The sequence below is a fragment of the Aptenodytes forsteri genome, unplaced genomic scaffold (genome assembly GCF_000699145.1).
Source record: "Aptenodytes forsteri isolate BGI_AS27 unplaced genomic scaffold, ASM69914v1 Scaffold578, whole genome shotgun sequence".
Lineage (NCBI taxonomy): Eukaryota > Metazoa > Chordata > Aves > Sphenisciformes > Spheniscidae > Aptenodytes > Aptenodytes forsteri.
In genome coordinates, this window is record NW_008795139.1 from 434259 (window position 1) to 460196 (window position 25938).

General features: G+C 45.1%; 1 protein-coding gene across 1 annotated transcript in view; it reads right to left on the minus strand.

Annotated features, from left to right (window-relative positions):
* CACNA2D2 (calcium voltage-gated channel auxiliary subunit alpha2delta 2) overlaps nucleotides 1–25737 on the minus strand; it is a 204513-nt gene extending 178776 nt beyond the window's left edge. The window contains exon 1 of the mRNA XM_009278506.1: nucleotides 25657–25737. Coding sequence (XP_009276781.1) covers nucleotides 25657–25737 — 81 coding nt within the window. The remainder of the gene's footprint in view (nucleotides 1–25656) is intronic.
* Nucleotides 25738–25938: the final 201 nt, after the last annotated feature.

Here is a 25938-nt window from a genome sequence, read left to right on the forward strand (position 1 = left end):
ATCCCTCTGCACGTGGAACACATGCCCACCAACCCCAGCTTCCCACATTGCACAGCCAGCCATGCTAATCCCACCAACCAAAAAGACAACTTATTTTCATGAAATGCCATAAAAGGCAGATCTAAGGAGGCTGCAGAGCAAGGCACCCTGGAGAAGAGCCACAGACATTGGGGGGGCACCCCACACCAGAGCCCCCTGCCCTGTGCCTAAAAGCAGTTCCCTACCACGCTCTCCTTCCCACCCAGGCACAATCTTTCACCCCAGCAAGTTGCAGTCACCACCTTTTCTTTGGTAGTGACTCCTTTGAGGAAGGAAGGGTGGTTTCTGCCTCAAAGCACACCCAGCTGGCTCGTCCCATCCATCCAGGCCAATTGAGTTCGCTAGACATTCAGCAGCCCAATGTTTCTCGGAGAAAAAGTGGTGCTGTCAAGAATTGCAACAAGGGAAATTGCTCTGGTAGAAAAACCTGGCAGCACATGTAGCCTGGGAGCTCACAAAGCCAAGCTGAGAGTAAAAAGGAGCTAACTGAGAAGCTGATGAGCTCTGGGAAAAAGCTTTCACCCCCATTTTGCCACTGGAAATCCCTTCCAGCAGGAAACCTGTTAGCAAGAGCTCCCTGGGACTTGGCTCGTGGGAGGATGGAGTCTGAGGGAACAGACACAGGGGAAAGCACACGGTATGTGACTCAGTCTATTCCCAAAAAACCTTTTGCAAAGCCAGTTACAACCATGCGCTAAGGGTAGAGACTTTATCCATACAAAACTGGACTGAGGACACCAGCTCCTTGGACAGCCCCTTCATCACACCCGACCTCTGCAGGCAGATGCACCCAGAGGAACAGCCAGACGTATGTTATTTCTCACAGCCATTCCCAAAAAATCACCAACCCCTTTAATCCTCGGCAGCCATGTCTCCTCCTTGCAGCCAGTTTCCTTGAGAAACATACGGAGATCAAAACCTCCAGCGCAGCCTCCAGCATCATCAAGTGCTCCACGCACAGAAAGGGCACAGACAGAAGCGGCATTCATCAGGCTGGTAGACACAGCATCATTTCGCTGGGTAGCTGGATGTGGTTGACTTGGATTCGCTCTCTCCCAGGAAATGATTGTGATTGTCAGAGGAGATTGGTATATGATTATTAATAACAACACCACAAGGAAAAATAGAAGGCAATCAGCTGAGCGGGGCCGGGAGAGGAAGCAGGGAGGGTTTGCAGCATTAGCGCTGGATTCTGCTCAAGGCCTGGCCGTCTGCGAGTACCTTGCTACATGTGTTAGGCTGTAACGCAACTTCATTTTGCTTTTCCAATGAACAAATTCCCCAGATGCCACGCAGAGCAAGTTAATAAACAACAGCAGAAGCAGTGAGGAATAAAGAAGCGCAGGCAATGGAGATGGGGTTTGAACAGGTGATCTGCAGAGAGCAAGTAGCAGAGAGTGAAAACTAGTGGAAGTTGCTCAAGAGAAGTGTTCTTACACCAAAATTGGGCATAAGAGAGCACGTGAAATGGTCAAAAGGAGCTCAAAGCTAGATTTCAGGGAACCATCTATTGCTCGCATAAAAAGAAAACACACGTGCAGTCTCATTAGGCCTCTAAAAGCCAGAAGAGCTATGTTTTTAGAGGGACTGCGGGGGTTTCTAGTGCATGAGACAATGCACAGTTCATGGTTATGAGTGTAAAGACAGGAGACAGAGGTGCTTTGGATTCTCTGCTCGCTCGGGCACCCGGGCAGAGGGCCCTGGGTGGCTCTGCAGCCTCTGGGTTGCAGCCACTCACTCAAAGCCATTCACTGCCTGCTTATCTCCCAAAGGCACAGGCAGGTCTCTCCCTGCGGTGGTATCGCAGCAGTAACACGTTCACCTCTGCACCTTCCCTCGGCTCCAAAACCATCCCTATCCCGTGTACAGAGGTCCCAGATTAAATTGCTTGCCCAAGGTCAGACAGGGGGCTTACAGCACAAGGTGGCAATGCACAGCAAGCGCCAAGTCTCAGTGCAATGCCTTCACCCCGGAAACATCCCCCCACATGCCCTCTTTTCCCAGCTAATCACTCCCGTGACTTGACATCGGCACTAGAATTTCGATTTTATGCTGTATTTGAGAGAGAACATGTTCCGATAACAGCAGACAAGCCCAAGACAATGCAAATTAAACCCTTGTCTGAATGGATGCGAACCTCTCCCCTCCGTCCTCTTGCAGTGGAGGGATGGCTGCAAGGGAGGAGGAGGAGGAAGGCAGCTCACTCCACGCTGCCTTACAGCCTCCCTGGGGAAGGGAGGCAGGCTGCCAGGCGGGGGGGCGCAGGTCTTCAGCCTGTAACTGTGCAAACACTAATGCTGCAAAAGCTAATTTTACAGAGTTCCACTCTGCGGACTCCTCTTTGTCCCAGGATTCCTCAGCCTGGGAGATTAGCAGTTTAGAGATGGAGAAAAAGAAGTTATTTTAAAATTCAGCATAAAATCGCTCGGACTCAATGAGCAAGTCAGTTTGGGAGGGTGGGGACGGGTGCAGGAGGGAGGGCTCAAATAAATGAGAAATAATTGAAAGACTAGGAAGAAGAAAGAGCATATCTGCCACCCTAGAAAGCTCAATATTCGCTTTCATTTTTATTCTCATCTTCATGCCTTTTTGCAGCTTACTTTCTATCCTTTCTAAGCTTTCCCTGATCTCCAAACAATATTCCTGTCTCTGGCTGTATTTAACTCCCTATCCACCAACCTCCAACCGCACTGGATGTTTGCTACCACGCCACAGGCTCTCCGATAGTTTTCTTGAGCCCACTGCTGGGATGAGGCTGTCCAGCCTGCGCAAGAAATCCCCGCAGTGAGCACGTCACCTTCTGCAGGTTCCTCCAATCCCCCCCCGCAACCCCAGCAGTACCTACTTGGGCCTCACAAACACTACATCCTCACATTTCCATCTCCGGTGTATTTATCCTTGCAACACATTGGAGAGGGATGGAGGGAACTGCTGTGGGAGCAAGCGGGTGGGAGCAAGATTACAAGTTAAAAACCACAGCTCCCTGAAGGAAGCCATGTGTGATGCCCCATGCCTGAGCTCTCCAGACACAACAGCAAAACCTTAGGACTGCAGCGCACTTGCAGCTTGAATCCTCCTCGCAAATGAATAACGCAAGTGCCGACAGCAGCTCACACCCATCCAGCCTGCACGAGCAAGGCTGTACCTGCACGCGCACACACTTGCAGCAATGGAAAGACAACAGAGAAATGGCTTCAGCAGGAGTTCATTACACTTGTTTATCTTCATTTTGCCTGTAACAGATGAAGAGCATAATGGCTTTGGCTTTCCTGGATGCCACGAACCCAGAAACATCCTAATGAAAAATAAATGTATTTACAGGGAGACGTCAAAACAGCCCAAGACAAGTCAAAGTAATGTGCCTGCGTTGGGAACAAGTGCTTTTATTTCATCGCCCCTCCATGGCCTTCAAGCAGATCACGCAGCGGAGAGAGATAAATATTTTAAATAGCGACACTTCAGCGATGCACGGTTGTGCAAGACAGAGAATAATTAGAAAATAAATTACTTTTTTTTAGCACAGTAATTCCAAATGTTGAATGAATTAGATTACTTGACAAACTCCAGACCCATTTCAGTATCGAGGGTCCTATCCAAGGAGATACAGGGAACCTGGCCTTCAAGAAGAAGCCAAAATACAAATAAACGCAGCTTAGAGAAAGTGTTTAAGATCTGCCTGGCAACCTCCATAAATCTAAAAGATGGAAGGTTTCTTCTGGCCTCACACCAACAGTTCGGTCTAAAAATAGGTTCGTCTTCCCGAGAGCAAAGGAGCCATCATCAACACAACACACCGACTGCACGCACGTACCTCCTGCCCCCCACAACCACACACCGCTGCCTTGGGCGGGCACAGCCACACGGGTGAACAAAGGCTGTTGAACTTATTAATTAATAGCCAAATCCCCTTCCTTAATCGACCCCGTGGAAGTTCACAGTGCCATCAGCCGACCTGCTGCACTGAGCAAGGAGAGTTGTTGTGATTACTTGGAACAGTCTCTCCTTGCTTCATTTTTTTGAAGACCATTTGCGTAGATGCAAATGTGTTTTCCCCCAATCCTGATTAATTATACAAATGTATGGCTATACAGGTTGAGATGAATATGCACACGTGCACTTTATTGTTATGCTGACAGAGCACATTGCTTATTTGGGGAAAACTGAGAGATTTTTCACTTGTTCCACTAAAGAAGATTATATAATCTCTCCTCCCTTGTTCCCTCTCTCTCTGCGTCTGATTTCTGATTTAACTTGTTGGATGGTTTTATACCTGACTTACACAGACATATGGAGACAGTCATTCATAAACTTCTGCAAACCATGGCTAGGATGCTTCTAGAGAAAAGCCATTCAAATTCAGGAAGAAAGTGCCTTAGTCTGTGCGGGGTTGTGTCTTCTCGATGTCACTGTGTGGGCTATACAAACACGAACCTACCTCCCGTACAGGCACACACACCAGACAACGCTGGTTAATTCAAGTTAATTGTTTAAGGACCTGCTAAAAAAAGCTATAAAGCTAGGGGCGATTTTGCCCACCAGAAGCTTTCAGTTACAATAAATCTATGCTAAGATAGAGCTAAGCGGGAAGCGTACTTACCAATTTAAACATGAGAAAACCCCTACAAATCCTAAGGAGTTGTCATTAGTCCCCAAAAAAGCATTACAAAGCAGAGCAGGCGTATCAGTAATTTTGGATGAAATATTTAAAAGCAACTGTGCAAGAACATGCGTGATGAAATCAGGAAATTGGATGTTTTAACACTAGACTGGAAAGAAAAGCTAGCAATATCTGCAACCTGAAATGCACAATGAAACCATCCAAAAATTAAATTGTGTGGTCGTTACATAATGTGAGACTTTTTTTTATAATATGTTTTGAAATGTTACTTAACTTGGGTTCTTAAACCTTAATCATGGATTGTTACGTTTTTGCTTAATACTATTAAAAGAAGTGAGAGTAGGAACTTCCAATATGAAGATAACAATGAAATAACCACAGTTAATTTAAAAAAAATAAAATTTTGAACTTTCACATGATTCGATGAATTCTAACAAGAGTAGACAAATGGTACTAGTTTGTGAGAGGGCAGAATTGAGATTTCTTTTGTTTTTATCCAAGAACTCCTTAGCCTAAGAGAATTATACATCAAAAGAGGCATTCTTAATTGTGCAAATCCTGGGCTTAGAACTGACCATTGGAACTGCAATGCTCTGTTCAGACTGCACTGATGTGTGCTCTGAAACATCATTCACCTTAGAACAGTATTTCCCTGAAGAATATCCTTTGTTTTCAAAATTACTAAAAGAAAAAAAAAAGTAATCAAGTAGCCCAAGGAAGAATTTGCAATGAAATATTTGTTAGCACTTTGAAGTTAAGCATCAATCTCAAGCCATTTAAAAAAATGCTTTTAAAGGCAAAGCTACTACCACGTAAAAGCTGGGGGAAGTAACAACAGCATAAAAGCGGAATTTGCAGCTGTTTTGTACCACTAGAGCAGCTGAAGTGAACTCATCAATCTGGCCTTTAATTTGTAATTGATTTTATGACTGCGCGGAAACACAGGTCTCTCTGTAGGAGGAGACCAGGGAGAGATCAGTCCTCCAGGCTCGACACCTTTGTTTTCAGAGTTCCCCACTCAGCCCTTCAAGCCCCCGACCATCGCCGCAGCGGCACGCAGCGGGGCGCAGCAGCTCTGCCTTTAAAGGTCATGGACATGTGGCCTTCCACTGTACAAGTAGTCATGGCACACACCTCGTCTGCATCGGCCATGAGTCATTAGAACAAATGCATTGCACTCAAGTTACCCGTAGAAGAGGTCTAACGTAACGTTAGACCCCACTTTGTAGGTGCTATGCTGCTGACTTAACTTTGTTGTATCCAAGTAATTAGATACAACAATCTTTAATAATTTAACCAAAGTATGACCTGGTTGCCTCAAATACAGCCTGTGCCGAGCTTTCAGTTACAGCTATGGAAAATTTGTCTTCGTTATCTTGTTATTATTATCATTTGGAACATAGAAAAAAACTAAGACAAATTCCTGAAAGGACCTGATAATTAATAATCAATCTTGTTCAGATTTGCTTATACTTTCAGAAAATTCCTTCATCCATAGTCTTAAGTACTACAAACTTCAATGCTATGCTATATTTTCACATTAAAAAGGCTATGAACTTAGATTTTAAATGAAATACTTTAATTTCCCATAGTTTTGGTACAAGGGATCACAATCTGTAGCTGTTGGCTAAAGCTTTGTACTGCAAGGGTGAAGTCAATGCTGTACAGCTAGGAACTATAGTGCCAAGGCGGCATTTATTATTTATTATGTATGTGTTTTTATAAGTCACCACCAGCCTTCAGTCCCTGGTGCCAGACGCAGAGTACACCCGTAAGACACAGTAAGAGAGATGGTCCTACTGACATCTATCAACCATCACAGGTTTGTCTGAGCTGGCGGTGTGCTTTGTTCAGGACACGGGGAAAAGCTGGTCTGCCTCCTTTTGCTTTAAACGAGTGAGGAATAAATATAGAAGCCTTGGAAAGGTGCCTCGAGTTTGCTGCATTGCAATTGCCATAACAATTGGATTATGATCCTTATTTATCCTCATTGACAAAGTAATTGAGTTTGGTCAGCTGGATCTCTTCCCTTCCTTGGGGATGACAGATGGGTGACGCAGCCCCAGGTCTCCCAGGAAGGCAGCAGAGGTCCATCTCTGGCTGACACCCAGGGCCCTCCCTGGGATGGTTTGGACAATCCTGTTGATCCACCACTTGCCGAGTCCCTCTGGCTGCAGAAGTTACAGCTGTGAGCTGCTCTTCAGAAGAGGTGGCAGAACAGATGCAAGAATGATTCCCTGGCACACCATGGAGGTGACAGACCCATCCCAAATGCTACAGCCTTCTGTTGAGCTGGAGCAAACAAAAGGTCAGAGATGAAGAGAGTCCCCCACCTCTCAGTTAACACAGTGCCGTGGAATTCCTCTGACGGGTCTAAAAGCTATCTAGATTTTCTAGACAAATGGCCAGACAGGCAGAAGAGCTCTAGATGACAAGTAAAAGAAATTATCTGCCACCAGAAACATTGGAGTTGCATGTATAATGGGTGGGGTGGCATAGGGGTGAAGATGGGTTTTGGCGTGGCAGAGGTAGGGGAAGGTTTGAGCAAGAGTTCTAATATTCTTAGAGAAGACTTGTTCTGCCATGGTTTAGGGTGCCTCAATATTTGACCAGAACATCTTTATGTAAATCCAAAGCACGGGAAAAATAAGCAGGAAAAAGCAATGACAAATGTGATTAAGCGGTAATAGTCAAAACAAAATCCAACAGTCTCCTCCATGAGGTGTTATTCTATTATTGTATCATCTATATAGCAAAAGAGATGCAAAGAAAGAGAAGTAGGAGTAACAAGATTCCTAAAACACCTCCAGACATCTCAAAGCATCAAGATGCCACTTGATAACAGCTAGTGTCAGGACAGGAGAAATGAATAGCAAAGAGGAAGGATTCGCTGGGGAAATACGCCAGGACCAAATGCAACGAGCTTGAGACTGTAGCTACTGTAGTTGAACTCCTAAGTATCTGTTAGACAACAGACATATCTGAACAGGAGCCACCAGTGAGAATCAGAGGGTACTGAGGCAACCATTGCTGTACTGCTCCTCTCCCTTCTGCTCCCAATGCTGCAAATACCATGAGCAGGAACTGCAATTTGAAGTACCTTCAGCTCACAGGTGCAACGCTCAGAGAAGGACATCTGAGGGAGAAGACAAACAAAAACCTGCTATACGGGGTAAGGGAGAAACTAGGAGGAACACTACACATTCAGAAGAGAAAAGATCTGCAACATACATATTATAAGACCATGGCAAAATAGATGGAAAGAAAGAAATATGGGAAATGTTCTACAGCACATACAAGCAGCACTAGAGATGTACCAGGACAAACACAGAGAAAGAAATTATTACATACAGCTAACAGAGATCCACATTAGGAATGGTATTACAAGAAAGATTACCTCCATCAAAGCCAAACCCTGGAGACCTTCTTAGGCTAATGTTTGTCCTCAACAGCTGCTCTTAAAGTCCTTATGAAATAGGGACACCTTTTATTACAGCACTGATTTCACTTCTGCTCAGTCTTTCATGAGAGAAATAACTAAAACTGAGGCAGACCACAACAACTAGAAGCAGCTTGAGCCTTAAACCCTCATTTAGAAGCTCCAGGGGGGAAAAAAAAGACTTAAGAAAGTTCACGTGTGATTTTTCCAAGGTTTGCTGGATCTCTATGAAGAGGGTTATAATAGCACACAAAGAAGCTGAAACTAGAAATCTGCCAAAATGTACTTTTCTATGAATACCAGCAAAGTAGTGCAAAGCCCTGTTGTGCCCAAAGTTTTTTACTCTCCGTTCAGGCTAATTTCTACCTATTGAGTGTCAACTTCAAAACATGAATTACAAAACACTCACAGTGTGCTTATTTTTCTTTTCGTTTCCTCTCAAAAATAACCAGTGTGCAATTTGTCCCTAGATTTTTCTGTGGTGGGTGTTACTAACATTCATCGAATGTGAATTTGGAAATCCTCACTGTGGGAGGGAAGTCCATCAATATATTTCTACACCGGGATGATGCACAGAGATCAAGGACCTACCCAGGCTCACAGAATAGGCTCAAGACAGAGACAGGACCCAACCACAGATGTCCTGACCAACTACTTTCTACCTGAATCACAAATGTCCTTCCTTCCTTCTGCCAGCAAATCAGCTCAAGTTTGTGCCCTATCTGGACTAACTGAAGTTTCACAGACCTACTGATCCAGAAATAAATTTTCTATTTGTCATGAAATCCTAAACCAAATGCCATGCGAGAAAAAAAGGTCAAAAATCAAGTGGGATGTGTGATTCCTCCAGATGCAAGTGGCTTACTTAGATAATGAACAGCCTAGAAAGCTCTATGACATTTTCACCCCATAGAAATGCTCAGATAATGAGGTAGACAGAACCATTTATGGCAATAATAGGAAAGTCACTACGTGATTTTCCTCTTCAGTCTATTGCAAGGGTTAAAGCTACCCACAAAGTTTAGACTGAGATGTTGAGGACTGTTCAGATGACAAGTTTTTTGTTCATTTCAGATTTGGGCTTGAGCACAAGTGTTATACACTACAACAGCAATAGTTTATTATTAATTGATTTTTTTCTCTATAATAGTTTCGCTTTAGAAAACAATTTTTGCCTTCTGACGAAATATGTAGACATGTGCACTGTAACTGTCATTCGTTCCCCCAAAAGACCCAAACAATAATCCAGCATGGAATATAAAATTTGCAAGTTAACAGGGACCTACACTTCGAGGTTTTTGGTTTGTTTTTCCTTTTTTAAACCAGTCAGTGAGCCACTTCTAAATGAAACAAGTCTTGTTAATGAGAAACTCACGTTGAAAAAAAAAATTATATTCTACCCTTCTGTATTTTAGTATCAACGTGCTTCTCTTGTGCACGACCTCCCAATTTTCCCTTGTCCATTTTCAAAAGGATTTATCCATATGCTTGCACTCTGGAAATGCTAAGAGCACATTTAAATGGAGGATGGACAGCTATTATCATCATCAATATCTATGCAACTAGTAATTTTGGTAAATCAAACCTCCAGCCCCAAAGCATTGCTTTTTAATCACAGGGACCACCGAGAATTTTTATTCTGTTCAACACAGAGGTGCTGCACGACTTACCTGATGTTTTTCTTTCCTTTGAAGCACAGTGCGCAAAATAAACCAGTGGAGAGAGACTTGGATTACCAGACCAAACTGCCTGAATTCTTACTTTTCCTCCTGCTTTGTTCTGCATGTGGTCAAGTGACCGCAGGACAATCCTGGGCACAGAGGGCTGCAACTGAGGCACCAGAGATTCCTGCATATATGGCGTTACAGCGTATTGCCAGAGCAAACCAGCTACTGAAGTGAAGAATTCAGCTTTACCCCTACCACACATCTGAAAGTTATTTGCAGATGGATTTTTACAGGTTGATTTGTTATTCCAAATCATATGGTAAGCTGCTTTTGCCAATACTTCAGCTTATCCACGTTGCAGACTGTGGTTCCTGGATGCTCGTGAACTGAGTGACAAGGCTTTGGAGGTGCCCCCTGCAGTGTCACATAAGACCATCTCTACCATCTGGCTGAAGAAATCCAACAAGCAGAAACTGACACACTGGTCTTGCCAAAAAAAAAAACAACCAACCAACAAACCCCAAGAAAATAAAGCCAACCACCCACACACTTCACATGAAGCACCTGCAAGTAGACTCTTATAAGATCAACCTGTAGCTTTATTCAGACAGGTGGAGCTTGTTCACATAAGTGCCTAGACAAATACATTCAGTGTTAACTGTGAAAATGTCAGGGCACCACAAATTCAAGCATCTAACTTTCACCACTTCCAGCACAGCAGTGGCACTCAGGAGAAAGCTCATAGTCAAATAGAAATACAGTATCTGTAGTAAAATATATACAAAATTACCGGGAAAGTAATTGCTTTTGGTATAAATGGTCGTCTTCAAAGTTTTCTCTAGCATAGAAGTCCCTTCAAAAAGAACAAGAATAAATTTACTGCATGTGAATTTATTCAAAGCTAGTAGACTCAATATAATGAAATCCTCCTAAGTAAATATCTGATAAAGAAGCAAACGCTTAGCACTCGACCCCAGGAGCTGGGATTTCTTGACACGCAGCTGTAATGCAAAGCAGCAGGAACCTCAGGACTGCTGGCACAGAGGGGTCGAGCAAGGAAAATTCTGAACAGAAGAGGGCTTGATCCCTGGAGGCACCGAGGCAGATGGCATGGTGCATGGAGCCACGAAGGGGCCAGGACAGCCCACACCTCAGTTCCCAAGCTGACTGAAGCTACCAGTGCTACCAGAAGATGTTCTCTTTTCTCTGCAGGGCACTCTGCAAAAGCCCCCTAACTCACAATCCATGCTGTACCCTTCCTTTGCCAAGAGCCACGAGAGACCCTGCATGCATCTAGAATGATGATTTTTGCTGAGTTTTCCCCCAGACTTCTTTGTCCTGTTGCCCTACATGTGAGTAGCAGCACACTTTGGTTTTGCCTACACAGTCAGATGCTCCTTGTAAGAAGAACCCTGTTAGTCTGTTAAGTAAGAGAGGAAAAGAAGGTGGCATTCAGTTGCATCAAAGGATCTTCACTCCCGTGACACTTAAACCTTGTCCAGAGCGTTGTCTCTCTGTTACCAGACACCCCACTGGCTCAGGAGCTGAAGGGCCTTGGTGTCCTGGCAAGACTAAGTACCCTACTCTGCCATTCAGAGGGCTCCCTTGTCCTTAGGATGGGATTCCCTCTGCCGCAGATCCTCCCACATCCCAGCTTCACAGTGTATCACTGCTCATACAACAAACGCTGCAGGAGTCCTGTTGGTTATGGGCAATAGCTGGGGTGGCAAACCCTGCTCCTGTAGAAGTAAACGAGACCAAGGGCCAAACCCATGGTGACCACTTTCCTTGTGTGTATGACACGTCATAGAAGATGAAATGCAAAAGCTCTCTTCTTAATTCACGTTGTCTCTGCATACAGCATGTCACTTAGTTGCCCAGAAAAGCCTCTTGGAGAAGCGCATGGGAGGTTTTCCCGTGAAAAATGACACTGCTCAAAGTCTTTTCTAGCTAGAAACCACTCAACAGTATCTATCACTACTGACATCTGGGACATAAGCTTCAAAGCAGTTAATTTACAATTTTAGCTAGAGCCAGTTTCCTATAGAAATTGATATCCAAAGTAGATATTGTTATTCCAGAAAGCAGAATCATTAGAAGAGGAAAAAGGTAAAGCAGCAGCCCATGCAGTAATTACAGAGAGCACTGCTGCCACTCCGTGCATCAACTCTGCCAGCACTCAGGTCACAGTCGCTTCTAGTGCAAACCTTCAACCACCCCTGTCCGTATGAACACCCCCACTCTGACCCTCCTCCCGAGTGCTGGTGCCCATTTATCTCCCTCCACGTGACCTCACATCAGACAGGTGGGATGGTGCAGTCCTACAGTGTGGAAGGACCACTCTGTCATGGACCACATACGTGAGTGTTTCTCCTACAGTACCCAGACCTGCCAAAGCTGCATTTAGGATTGCTGATGACCCCCTCTTTGGCCTCCCACATTACTGGGCTTTTAAGGCAATGCTTCTACAAGCTATTCTACAAGATACTGCAATGCTTCTAAAAGCTAATTATGAACAACCACCAAGACAGGCTCCCAGCTAGGTCCCAAGCCAGAAAAATAAAGCTTGTGTGCATATCTGTTGGTACAACTGCAGATCACCTTTAGCACTGAGCTCAGGCTTCTCAGCTGTACTAATTAATTGCTTAAGGAGTTCTCACCATCTCACCATGACGCAGGGCGAGCAACCATTCACACTCCTCCACTCCCTGCCGCAGTCACATTACCTGCTCTGTCTCAAGGACCTACTAAGGCTGGTCTCCCCATCTGTCCCTTTTACAGACACCACGCACCCCGGCTCTACAGTTACTGCTTGCAGAGGCAAAGAGTCAATTCACGGTAAGACTTTAGAAGCAAATGCTTCCTCTGTCCTCATCGCTTCCCCACCCCTGTCACCCCAGCAGTTAGCAGGAGCTTCAATCCACCTGCAGGGTTTCTAACCACACTGACAGTCTTGGGGCAAGGCTGGTTTCTTAGCTTGGTGTCCCACCTCCATTTGGCACTTGCAGCTGCTGAGAACACACACAAGGACCTTCTGCCTAACACACAGCTTCCCCCAGATACTTGTTTACTGAATTCAGAGTGCAGACCCCTACCATACCCATATAAATCTTGTGGTGACAGACAACAGAAAAAAACCTGCTAAACCCCCCAAAATCTGCTGCAATAAAAGGCCCCTGGAGGGGCTGAATAACTCCATTACATCATTTGTCTGTGAATCCTTTCTCCAATCCTTTCCAGTGGCTCCAGTACTCTTTCCAGTCCCTGAGGCTAGGACCCATGATAACCCTAATCCTACAAGCTAAAAGCATATGGTTTCCCCCTACTAACACCATTCCTGGGGATGCCCACAGACAGCAGAAGACCTGTAAAAAGATTCCACAGTCCTATCAAGCAGGGCATGGTCCGGAAATCACATGCCACTTTACAGGCTGACAGGCGGACACCCCATGTAAAACTAAAATCAACCCGATTTTGTGACCGTGCCTGGGCAGTAACTAGCTTTTGTTTAAAAACTGCTACCCTCATTTCCCAGCCTTGCCTTCAGAGTTGTATGAAGAACAGTGCTGGTTATTTTTTAAAAGGTGAACCAACGCTAATTCAGACTCGACGGTAACTTAATGACTCCCATCAGCAAGTCTGCCCAGAGCAGACCAGCGACCTCAAGGCAGTGTCCAACTGAAGGGCATTCACATCGCCGTAGGCACAGTTGCAGCAGGGGCTACGCACCGTAGCACACCTTCCACATATATAGGTACCTTCTTCTGCCAACAAGAATGGTTAACTTGCATGGGATATCAGCATATGTTTTAGAAATGAATCATATTGTAACCAATATGTTAGGAAGACAGGCCAGACTCCTGGAAGAGTGAGGCTAGGAGATGGTTTCTGCTAGCAGAGTGCTTTCAGTTTGAGGTTTGCATTGAAGTTGTTATATCTACAGCTGTGATGAAAAATCCTTCTTTAATACTGTTTTGCAATAGCAGGAAAAGCCTGATTCCTTATTGAGTTGTGTAAGCAGAGAGGCAAAGTCTAGAAGTGCCACAAAACTGCAATTCCCTACCCTCTTTTGGGATGCTGCAGGTCAAGGTGGAAGTACAATGGCAAGTACGTTTGCCCTGATGCTGCATTTGCTCTGTGGGTAAACAGAGACCATCTACTCCCCAGGCTGTCATTCGGGCATCTTTCATGACCACTAAACTCACTTTTAAAAGAGAAAGGAGGTTTTATTAGAAAGGTAGTGGACAATCCAAATGTCAGAGTGAAAAATCCAGAGGAAGGTTAAGGATTTTGTTATTTTTATTTTTTTTGATACAGCTGCACTGGAGGTGAATGAACACCAGAGCGTTTTGATCTCCTGCCTGGTTTCAATAAATGTTGCACTCCCAGGCACCCAAGGGACTGCTGTGGTTTGTCAAAACCAATTAATTTTCTTCCACAGAATGCTTCAGGCACCTCAGAATGTCGTTCGAGAGCTAGCACACATCTAAGGAGGAGGGAAAGCTAGCAATCAACTGCTGCTCGGGCTCTGCATCAGGAGCACACCCCTCCAAACTCACACTCCCCAACAGCAGAGGCAAGGCAAGAACGAAGGCATACCACCTGGTCATGGGAGGGAGCCGAGGGCAGAGCCAAGGAGAAAATAGCACGTTACAACCCCTATGAATATAAACAAGAAGCTGCCACTTGTGAAACATGCCAGAAATTACTTTCCTAAGGGAGAACTCAAAGCTGAAAGTTAGTCTCTCTCACTTGTATTTCCTAGGATCCTTTGCCCAGTGCTAACAGATGTAGTAATGAGCCAGAAGTGACAAACTGAACAGTTGTTATTAAGGAAGATGTTTGGAAGATAAGCCTCGGAGTCGGGATTCACAGGTTCCCGCCCCAGCCCTCCGTCAGCCTCACTGTGCAGAGTAAGGACTTCCCTCGCCTCAGCCTCAATTTACCTACTTAGAGTGGACAGCCTGTAATGTTTTCCTTCTCTTCTGTACTGAAACATGAGAGCAAACTTATTTGCAAGTAATTTTAATAATTAGCCATGAAATGCACTAGATGTAAGCACGGTATTACCATGTTAGGATTTCTTTTTCAATGAACACCAAGACACTGAGAGTTTAAGAATACATTGGAGCTATCATTTATACTCAGAATCAGGCATACACTGTATAGATGCTATGAATACTCCCCTATATAGATACCTCATGTCAAATAATTATCACTGGATGTAAAGTAGCTATATTTTCCCTTCTACAAAAGGCAGGGATGGAGAAGAATGTTTTTCTTGCATGCTAGCACTCTGCAAAAGGGGCAGAAGACAAAAGACAGTTTGAATTTTAAACATTTTGTCTTGAGCACTGTAGGGTCACAGGCAAATCCCTGCTAGAGCAGGAAACAGAAACAACAGCCGATGTTCCCAACAAGCACTATGGTGAGGCCCAATGTACTCACAATGCCCAGGGGAACTGGGAACCAAGGCTCCTTTCAAGATCCCAGGTCCCTAATTCTCAGGTCCAGTGTCACCCTTGCTGGACCACTGACAAAAACAGAAACAAAGAACTTCCAAAATTAAAAGTGACAGCATGCTGAGCAGTGAAGTGAGCTTTACAGTGTAACAAATCTTTAGAAGAACAAGGAATAAATCCGCCTTTCTTTCTTTTTCTGTTCACCAACCATGGTATCTTCAATGACCTACTTGTTTTTAGAAGTAATCCAACATTTACCATTACAATCTTCTTTGCTCCTCAAGTCACATAAACCCCCCGCTGTCTCCTCCTTCTCTATTTACCTGGCCTTACAGTCACAGCAGGGAACTGAAAATCTGCTCCCTGCCTCCTAGCTACAAGCAAGGCTACTTGGGCATCCAACAGATGATAACTAATGCTACTGCTTAAATAATCCCTAGAGTGCCTCCTCTGACACCTACAAATATCTAGATCCTGCCACCAGTCCAAGACACATCACCCAGACATTTAGGAAACTGCCCTGATAGAAATAGCCGTGCCTCTCATCCACAGCATCTCTTTGCGCAGGCAAATCTCATGTTTCATTCAGACAGGATTTTTCTCAGTGCTCTTACTTACTATTTAATATTTATACTATGGTCAGTGTCCAAAAAGCATGACGCTATTGGTTATGGTAGGCGCTGAACAAACACATACTAAATCTGTCTCGGACACTTAGAGGTGTGAAAGGTCAGTCAGAAAAAGGAAAAAAGTCGATAAAATCTGAAGCCCAGTGAATAACTGAATCACAAGAACCAGACACAAATAGAAACCCCTCAAAATGAAACAGAAATCCTCCAAAATATATCAAAACAAAGAGGAGATGCTCCACTGACATCAGTTGGCACTGATCAGCCTGAGAGCAACAGAAGGGAGAGGAGAATCCATAACCATTAGCATCACCTTCCTGCTACACTTCCTCCTTAGCCTGTTCATCTTCCTTTCTCCCTTCATTCCCTCTGCTTTGGATACGACCTCTCAAACTATGAGAGGGCCTGGCTTATACCTAAGACACAAAAGAGTGTGGGGTTTTTTTTTTCTAGCTCCTTGTATGCAGCATTGTCAAAGTTAGCTGCAAAGGATACAAGTGTTGGAAAGCTACAGAACCCTGAAGGTTACCAAAACCTGGAGTCTCCCAAGAGGCAGTTCCTCCCGAAAGCAGAGCCGTCTCTTTCCATAAAGCAACAGCAAAGCACAGCTTTAATCACAGCACAGTTCCCCAGTCTTCGAGCAAAGCTCTCCGATACAAGCACATCACCTGGACTTCAACGAGGAAGATGAGGCTGATCTAATATCAGACTCCACTCACTCTCCCTCCCTTACAACAATATTTTAACTCTAAATAATTAAAAGGAAATAAGTACCTATAAAACCAGCAGAATCATTGAAGACCAACAGGTCAGCATGGCTGGGTGTTTGAAATAAGGGGCCCATTCAAGTTATTCACATCGGATGCCAAAGGTGATCTGTTGTAATGAGAAACGATAAATATGCTCACTTAACATGCACGTCGCGTCGCAGCTGCAATCTACCAGGTTGAAGCCACACCAGGACATAAAAACCACAACTGTGCCCTGGACAAGTCACCTCCACCGTGTTCTCCCCACCCTCCCAAGCCCTCCTGCATTTCTACGTACAGAACAAAGGAGACGTGACATCTTATCGCCTCCTCCATACAATAACCCAAATGACAGCTTCCTTCTTTAAACCTTTTAGTACAACCGCGTGTTTCAGCGCTCGCAGTTGCAGGCTCCTCCACAGTCCAGTATTTGGAAGCGATTGATCAGCCGCATGAAAACCAGGATTTGGTAGTGTCCAATAGCAAGCGTTTGCTTGACAAACCTACCAGGCAGAGAAATGCGCACTCCGCAGCCTGCAGCATTTCAAGTTGAGGGGGCACTTACAGCCTATAAATAATATTTAAAATCTGAAACGATGGTGGAATACGCATACATATTTCCTATTGTTTTGTATCTTGATCAGCGATAGAGTTGCAGTTTTGGTTATCAGGCCTGCTCACAGGAGACTGAATCCCAGGCTATATCAATTCCCCCGTGAATGTAAAAGAAAAGAACCATCTGGAGAGAATAATAAAACAATTAACTTCCCATTAAAGAATAATCTATGTGTGTTTTTAAGGACGCAAACTTTAATGATCTCCACCTAATTATTCATCCTGCATTTTGGCAGGGTTGGGTTGCTTTGTTTTTAAATGCAGTCTGAAGGTAACGATTTAGCCAGGAATGGACACGGGGACCACACAGGCTCCTTCAGTCAGGGGCAGGACAACCTGGCTGAGAGAGGTTTCCAGAAACATCAACCAAGGTCTCATCGTTCCCATGGGTTCATATGGCTGTGTAATGGCAACACCATCAATTCTAAGAGTTTCACTGAATATTCATGAGGATCTTACAAACGTGGTTGTTGACTGGTTTGATACATCAGCTACGTTTTTGGACATGAAGTGCAGAGCAGTGCACTCAGGAGGTGCACGCACCTGAACATCAGTCTGTTGAATGAATGCTGGGCTCATTTAACTTGTCACTGACAGCAATATAAATCAGAAATTACTCCATAAAACTCAACAGCAATCCCCTCTGATTTTGTTAACTCACCAACTAGCTGCAAGCGTGTTATCTTTGCAAAGTAATTCTGTAAAGTGAAAAGGTTCAAAGCAAGGGCTTTAAGGACTATTACTATGCCTGTTACCCTTCTAAACACATACCCCTCTAAGGACCTGCTGGCTGTACACATGATGGAGAACAGTCCAGGCTGCACCACACGTTCGTTATGCAGACTTGCTCAGCTTAACCACCTGCCTCAGTTTCCCAGTGGATAATACTAATGAGCTAGTAAGTGTGCATGTCTGCACTTCGTTCCAGTTTACATAGTGCTTTCCAGCCAAGGCTCTCAAACATTTGGAAAGGACCAAATATAGTTTAAGCTAAAATTAACTGGAACATAAATACCAGAACTCAACCACTCAGATCACTCCTTTAGAAAACCTACCTGGGACTCTAGGCTTTCCAGCATGAGAACTCGCACACTAAAGAGCTGGTAAACAGTGAGATAATGCCCAGGTAACCCTTTGCTACTATTTATTGACCAACTGATTGAGACCAGGCTCTGTGATACAGTACAGGCAAGTTTATTCTGCACCCCCCACCCCTGCAAGCTACTAAGTTTTATGATCTGAAAAAGTCATTTAAAAAAAAAACCATGAATCTGGCACACAAACTAACAAACTAGTCACACCTGAGTCCTGCTGGAAGAATCCCTGCCTCAGCTTTCAAATGTTGCAGAACATTTTAATTCACAGCTTCTGCATAAATGGAGCAAGTTTTGAGCCTAAGAGTCTAAGGCATTTTAGCCTCTCAGACTTCTAGCCTGCTCTTCCCCTACAACTGTAAGAGCCCATCTTTCTCCACTAAATATATATATACACACACACACATGCACACCCCGATCTCTCAAAGCAGGGCTCCTGCATCTGCCAACAGGCTGTACACTGCATCAGCACAATGGCTCTGGTGCAGGATCTGCACCACCCACTGGAAAGGATTTAGCAAGGGGTGCTAACGTCACACACTGAGCAGCCACATACAGCTATAAATTATTCATACACATTACTCTAATTATGCAAATGTACTAAAAGCTGGAGCATATGTTTCCCTGACATCTCCCAGTACAGATACAATATGGTTCTAGTAGAGAGAAAGAGTGAGAAGTAAGACGATGGGTGTAAGGGGGCTAACGATGGCAGACGCTGGCCCATGCAAAGGGTGACAGAGGATCTCCCTTCTCCAACCAAGCTGCTGTAAGGTTAAGGACATTTAAATGCTCCTCCTTGATAATACATTGTTGGCTTTGTACTCAGTGCTGAACAGAGTGCTGAGGCTGCTGAACGGCCCAGGCAGATTAAAATAAACCCAAGCAGTTTGGAACAGGAATGTGTTTATCTGGCATCACACACTTCCTCTTATCAAGCATGAGGAGCAGGGGAGGGCACAGCAATGGTGTGTGGAAGCAGGCTGTGTGCACGCTGGTAGGAGAGGGGGAGGGAAAAGGGGGAGAGGAACAGCAAGGATTAGACAGATAATGCATGAGCTTGGGAACCAAGAGCATGGAGCTCTTGGAACCAACAGCATGGAACCATCATCTCACTGGGATACACAGTCTATACTCTTGGTCAGCCCCCAGATGGGCACTAGCTGTTGGAAAACTCAATTAGGTCCTTTCTCCCTTGCGGCATTTGGAAGAAGGCAAGCATTCAGCGCTGCTGTAGCATAAGCAGCTGGCTGTGTGTGTTGCCCAAGCTTTGGGCTCAAACTCCTTCTCTGAACTCTGTCGAGCGCAGTGCAGTCACTGGGCATTACACGTCTCCCACTCCAGAGGCTGGGGCTGACTCCTCAGAAGGAAAAGGCCAGATGCACTCTGTTATGGTGTTTTGAAGTCCAAACTGTGGATTATGGTACTGGATTGAATATCAGAAGATTAGCACCTTATTCCCAACTCTGCCATGTCTAAGGACCACATCACTGTCCTTCTGTAAATGCCCAGTCCATCTGGAAGAGCCCTTTGTAAGCAGACATGCTCCTCAGACACTGCCTGCAGAGAACTGTGCAGGGGGGCTCTGATTCTCTAGCATCATTCATTTTAAATCCCATAAACACTTTCCAAAATCTCCAGCCCTCCTGAATGACCAAGTGACTGTTTCTATACCCAGAGAAAACAAAAGAGCAAATTAAACATCATGTAGTACCACAGCTACTTGGAAGATCTAGGCTATGTTACTATTACGCCAGTAGTTACCCAAGATCAAAAAAGTCGAAAGGAAAACCTTGGCAGCTCCTTTGATAAGAGCATGTCTTACCTCCTAGTGCTGGCATTAAAGAAACTCTCCAGCTCTGTACCAGCAGCCTTGTAAGGGATGCACTCACACAGCCATGTGAAACACTCAGTACTGCAGAGATCCCATCACAGGAGGAGTCCTAGTGACTGCAGCAATATACAAGGTGGATGTCACTTCAGCTCTTCAGATCCAAGCCAAAACTCTGCTAGTATACTTTTTTTCAATCCAAGTTGTTGTTTGTGCACAGCTCAACCACAGGTCCTCACCTGTGGCTGCCTTAACTCAAGGATGGCCATGCTTTGAAAACAAAAGGTGATGTTATCAGAGAAGCAATGCTGAGCAGAAGGGACAGGCAGGCTGCAGGTGATGCTGCGAGGCAGACAAAGGTGGGGACGCCTGCGCAGATCCTGGTCACTCTGCCTCAAGCCCTGGCCAGCAGGATTTGTCCTTCCCTTTCACAAAAGACCAGATGAATGAACAGCAGCACTTCTGCCAGGCAGAGATGCCAAACTGGCAAAACAAAGCTGAGAAAACAGCACAAGATAACAAGCAAGAATAAAAGATAGAGAAATGAAAAATCCACTGAAGTAAAATAAGATGTTGATTACAAGGACCAAATCCAGCCACGTCTGCTCTGCCACATTCAGCAAAGCCCTTGTGGGTAGCAGGCTGCATCCCGAAGGGCACCCGCTCCCTGGGCTCATCCTCCTTTCCATGCAGTCACACGTGCTGAGGACCAAGCACAGCTCATGCAGCAGCTCGCTGCCTGCCCAGCTCTGCCAGCAAGCTGCTCACCATGCCCCACCCTGGGCTCAGGTTTGGGGCCATCTGGTCCTTTATGGACTGGGTGTTGCCTCACCAAGGCCAGCAGTATCCATATCTTCCAGTCACATGCCGGTGAGGCAGATCCAGACATTATCTCTTGACTTCCGTCAATAGCCCAGAGGAAAGGGCAGGAGGGTGCAAAAACAGCTTGCCGGACTTGAAGCTCCGTTCATCCAAACCACTGAGAGGAGAGCAGGTGCAGCACGGGTCCGGCTCTGCCACCCACCCCGCCCCTGCTAAAGCCTGTCTGCCGACCAGGGAAAGGCTGCATCGCCAGTGTGCAACGCCTCCGGGTGAGTGCTCATCCCTGCTACTGAAGCAGTCCTCAGGAAGGACAGCCAGAGAGAAGAGCAGAAAGGAAGACAGCGCAGAAAAGGGGGCTCAGCACTTACACTGCTTAGTTTTTTCCCCCTATCTCATTCTGAAGGCTTTGGCTTCCTCAGTAATTGTTAGCAAAGAAACAAGCCCATTAACAGGCAGCTACAGATAAAAGGTACTAGAGGAGGAGGAGATGGTGTGACCAGCTAGCTGCTCACCTCAGGAGACATAGGATCAAACACAATTTAGGTAACAAGCCAGAGGAGACTTGCAACCTCAGCCTCGCTATCCAGCAAGGAAGGTTTAACACGACATCCAGGGGAGCTGCTCAGCGAGGCACAAAACCCAGTGGCACACACGGCTCTGCTGCCATATCAGGACACGGGTAGGCTGGGACAGGGCTGCACCAGCACAGGAAATCTCTCTCAACCACAAAGTCTCCCCTGGAGCAGGTTTTGCAACGTGAAGAAACCATCTAGGCTGGAAACACAACAGATTTGTCTACTTTTGACTACAGTCAACAACTTTTACTTGTGCCAAAACTCTAGAAGAAACAGACATTTAGTGCAAGTGTAACAGGAAATGTCAAAACCAAACATTTTATTGTCCTGCAAAGTGATGAAGAGTCCACTGTAGCCACGAAGAAAGTCACTAACAGAAAAAGAATAGAAGTCAGGGAGTTGGATTTTTAGTGTAATATTCCTCATTCTAGAATAAAATTATTTAAATAATTTCAACCTATTCAGCTAGCATTTTAGGGTTCCACACATCATTGTGCCAGTCAGAGTTAAATTAGCAATGATTTGTGCTCTCAATTATTTCTGGTGAGCTACAAGGGAGGCGAGGACAGAGAGGCAAAGCAACATGCCCTAATCTCCGAGTGCTGGGATTTGTTCTGAGGCACACCGGGAGCAACTGGCCAGCCAACACAGTGCTGCACCACAAGCAGCCAGAGGGCTGAACGCTGACTTCACTGGGCAGAGAATCAACCCGGCAAGGCCACCGTCCTCCCTACAGCCCCAAGCCCACAGCGTTCAGATATGCACGTAGCCCGACCACAGCCAGTCTGACTGATGGGGAGATCTGCACTTCAGTGTTTTCAAGGTCTGGACTTCAGGAGAGAAGTGAGGTGGTGTCTCACAGCTGAAAGGCAAGCCCCTGGCGTGACACCCCTTTGAATCTCAGAGCTTCTCACCCTCCTCTGTAATTGCTACAGAAAAACACTCCATTTGAGCAAAGAAGCATCTGAATGGCATAAGCTTGGATAATCTCCCCAGGGGAAGCATATGAGATGACTGCCTGTTCACCCTGCAGGAGAGGAGGGAAGTAGGGGCATTTGACATTTAGTACCCCAACTCTAGGAAATGACCGAAGAGTTAAAATAAAAATCATTCTTGGGTGGGCAGCACTCCAGCAAGATAAAATATTCAGCACTGTTATGTTCCTGGACACCATATTTCTGACAATAAATTTCATGCCTCATATGCCACAACAGTTATACGATTTCAGTCAATAACCAAAGAACAGGTCCACATCCTTTCACAGCAACCCAAGAAAAAAAATATTCCTAAGTAAACCTGACAAACCTCAGGAGGAGGGTATTTTTATTGTTATTTACTGGTCTGTCACTTTGATAGTCAGGCCTGAATTGGAAAGGGAAGATCCATTTCTGGCATGGCACACACCCCCAGTGCTTACAGGCTTCATAGACCCATGAGAGCTGGTAGTGGGACCCATCATCTGCACGGCAGACCCCACCGAGTTCAGAAGGAAGACTTTTGTCTTCGGTGACACTGGAGCACTTTTTCTCCTACTTCTAATACCACTCCCTATGCACTATGTACCAGAAGTCCCCCTCTGCAGACACTTTGAATGTCCCAGGCTAACATGGCAACCCCAAAGAACACCAGCAAGTTTTGGCAAAAAACAGGCTCTACTCGCCCCATTTTTCTTTATCCTTCCTGCCCCACATGGACCAATTCTTGCTTAATAATAAACCTTCCCGAGAAATCCCAGTGGGTGGGATTCACTTCCAGCTAGATGGACATTTCAGCTCCCACTGCTCCTCAGGCAGTGTCTTTCCCTTCTCCCCTGAGCCTGCTCGCTCTGTGCCAGGGTGCACCGCAGCTCTGTGGGTTGGTACTGGACTCCAACACCTGCATCCTGGTTGCAAGCCAGCACGACAATGGAGCAAGGTGAGCTACAAAGTCCAAGTCATGCCCGGGTAGCGCCCTTGAGAAGAAGGGAAGCACAGACCAAGTCCCAACCTTAAGAATTAGTTGCCACCCTCTAGATTTCGAGCGTGGTTGCAGCAGAATATGGATTTTTTAATTATTTTTTTATCCATGTCTCAGAGTGGGTTACGGTACCACTTTATGACATTAAACAGCTCCCATACTGCAACCCAGATGAACCTGTATGCAACTGGTGGGTAAGAGGAACCCCTGCGAGTACAGCTCCGAGTTCTTCAGGATGAAGCACCCTGTGCTATTGCACATCAGTGAAGCTATGCTAGTTTGCACTAGCAAGTGATGTGGTCATTAAGTGTCATTCACCTGATATTGCATTTATGAATCAAACCTGAACTCCACGTCCCAAGTTTCCACCTGGAGATCCACAGACAGCCTCTACCAGTCCTTTCTGGTGTTTTAACAGCTGCATGTTGGAATTTGCAGTAGCTCATTTCTTGGCTGCAGGTGGTTTATGCATTCATCAGATACAACAATCATGCACAGCTCCCTCCCTTCACAAGAAGGTTCCAAAACAGATTTCAAAAAACCCCTTCAATCCCTCTGTAGTCAGCTTATCTGGTATGAATCCATTAAAGTGATGCACCACGTTCTATCAGAAGAATTAAACAGAAAAAGTGGGAAGCTCTCTTACCTGTAATTGACTGACTGGCCAATAGGAGTCAAGTGTTGGCAAATTGGAGGTGTAATTTCTATTTAATTATGGCATTAAAAAAATTACACGATATACCTATTTAACATGCAAAGGAGCAGAATTAAAGCTAATAAGAACAAATTGTAAGAGAGGACATGTACAAAATATAGTGGCAGGGCTTTTTTCTTCAAACGTGCTCTGCTAAAGAGTATGCCGGCTGTTGCGTCTATGTATTGCCTGGAAAACTTGCATCCCTGGCTCTGATTCCAAGACCCTGCCAACATGCAAAACTGCAGTGCACAAATGCATGGATACAATCAAAAATATTTGTTAAAACCAAAGCAGTGTATACGCTTTTCATGCTGCACATGAAGTTTATATCAATCCAGTTGAAATGAATGCAAGCAAAGCCCAGATACACTATTCTAGAGCTCAAATATGAACACGAATGAATGGATGAACTACGAAGAGTTTTGCAAGCCTTCAGTTAAACTAATTTTAAAATGCATTTAAAAGAAAGTAGTGCAACTTCCATGTTTAGACAATGGGTTACAACCGACAGTATAAAACATGAACGGTTCTGTTGAAGCCAGTAGAGCTACTAGTGTAAGACAGACAGTAAGAGGCCCATAAATCTTTGGCATCTGAGAAGAACACGCCACTGCCATGAGAAAACACAAATACACCCCATGCTTTTCTTCTGGGGCAACATATTTATCATGCTAGAGAAGCCTATTTTCTTTAGATTAACACCATAACCCTCACTTCAAGTTATTCAATTTCAAAACAGCTAGTCAGCACAACAGTGTTGGGAAAGGGAAACTGGGTCTTACTGGGAAGAGGAAACAGGGAGGGTCTTAAAGACCCTTTCAGCCACAAATCTAATAAACCATGACAAAGCCGTTCTGTAACTGCCCTAACCCAACCCAGAGCACTGCTGCCAGGAAAAGAGGAGGTCCGGCTTCCGCAGCCTGCCGTACCCGGGCCCTGGTGCTAAGTCAGGGAGCAGGAGGCAGATGCCAGCATCAGTAACAGGGTTTTGTTTTGTGCACTTGGAAACAGAAGCCGAACAAGAATTACAGTTTTACCTGCAATGTCTACTTAAAAACACAGAGCTTCCAACAGCTAGTCAAATTATCCTTTGAACATTTCCTGCTTTGTCAACAGAAGTTTAAAATTAAAACACAAATTAAACTACCTTCAGTCCCTGGAGGAAAGGTTAGTTGGATTTAAGATGCATTTAGTGTATCATATAGAAAAAAACCCCACAGGTACATGCTCAGATAGCAGTGACATGCAGCCCGAGAGACAGACAGATACAAAACACACTCACTCCCACACACTCGATAAATGCATCAAATTGACCAGCAACCAGAAGCACAGCCAGCCATGACCCTGCACGTGGAGTGAGCTGAGAGGGTGACTTATTGCAAGTGTTCACACAAGTGATTTCTGCAGATGAGAACATTCATTGCCACAAAGAAGGCAGCACAGGTAAAAGACAGACAGCTTACCCCTCTGAGCTGCTGGACTCCACCAAATATCCTCATTACTCCATCAATCTCCTGCTCCAGCCTCCTGGCCCAGTACTGCATACTGCAAGAGACAGAGACAGAGGGAAAGAGAAAGGGAGAGAAAGAAAGAGAGAAAGAGTCAGAGCCCTGACACTTCACAGATAAGCAAGGTGATTGAAGGGAGAGGGAGGAAATCAGTGCCCTCAGCTAAGTTAACACTTCTCTTTCTGCAGCACCAGGTGCAGAAATACCAAGAACATGCAGCTTTGAGAACTACAGCTG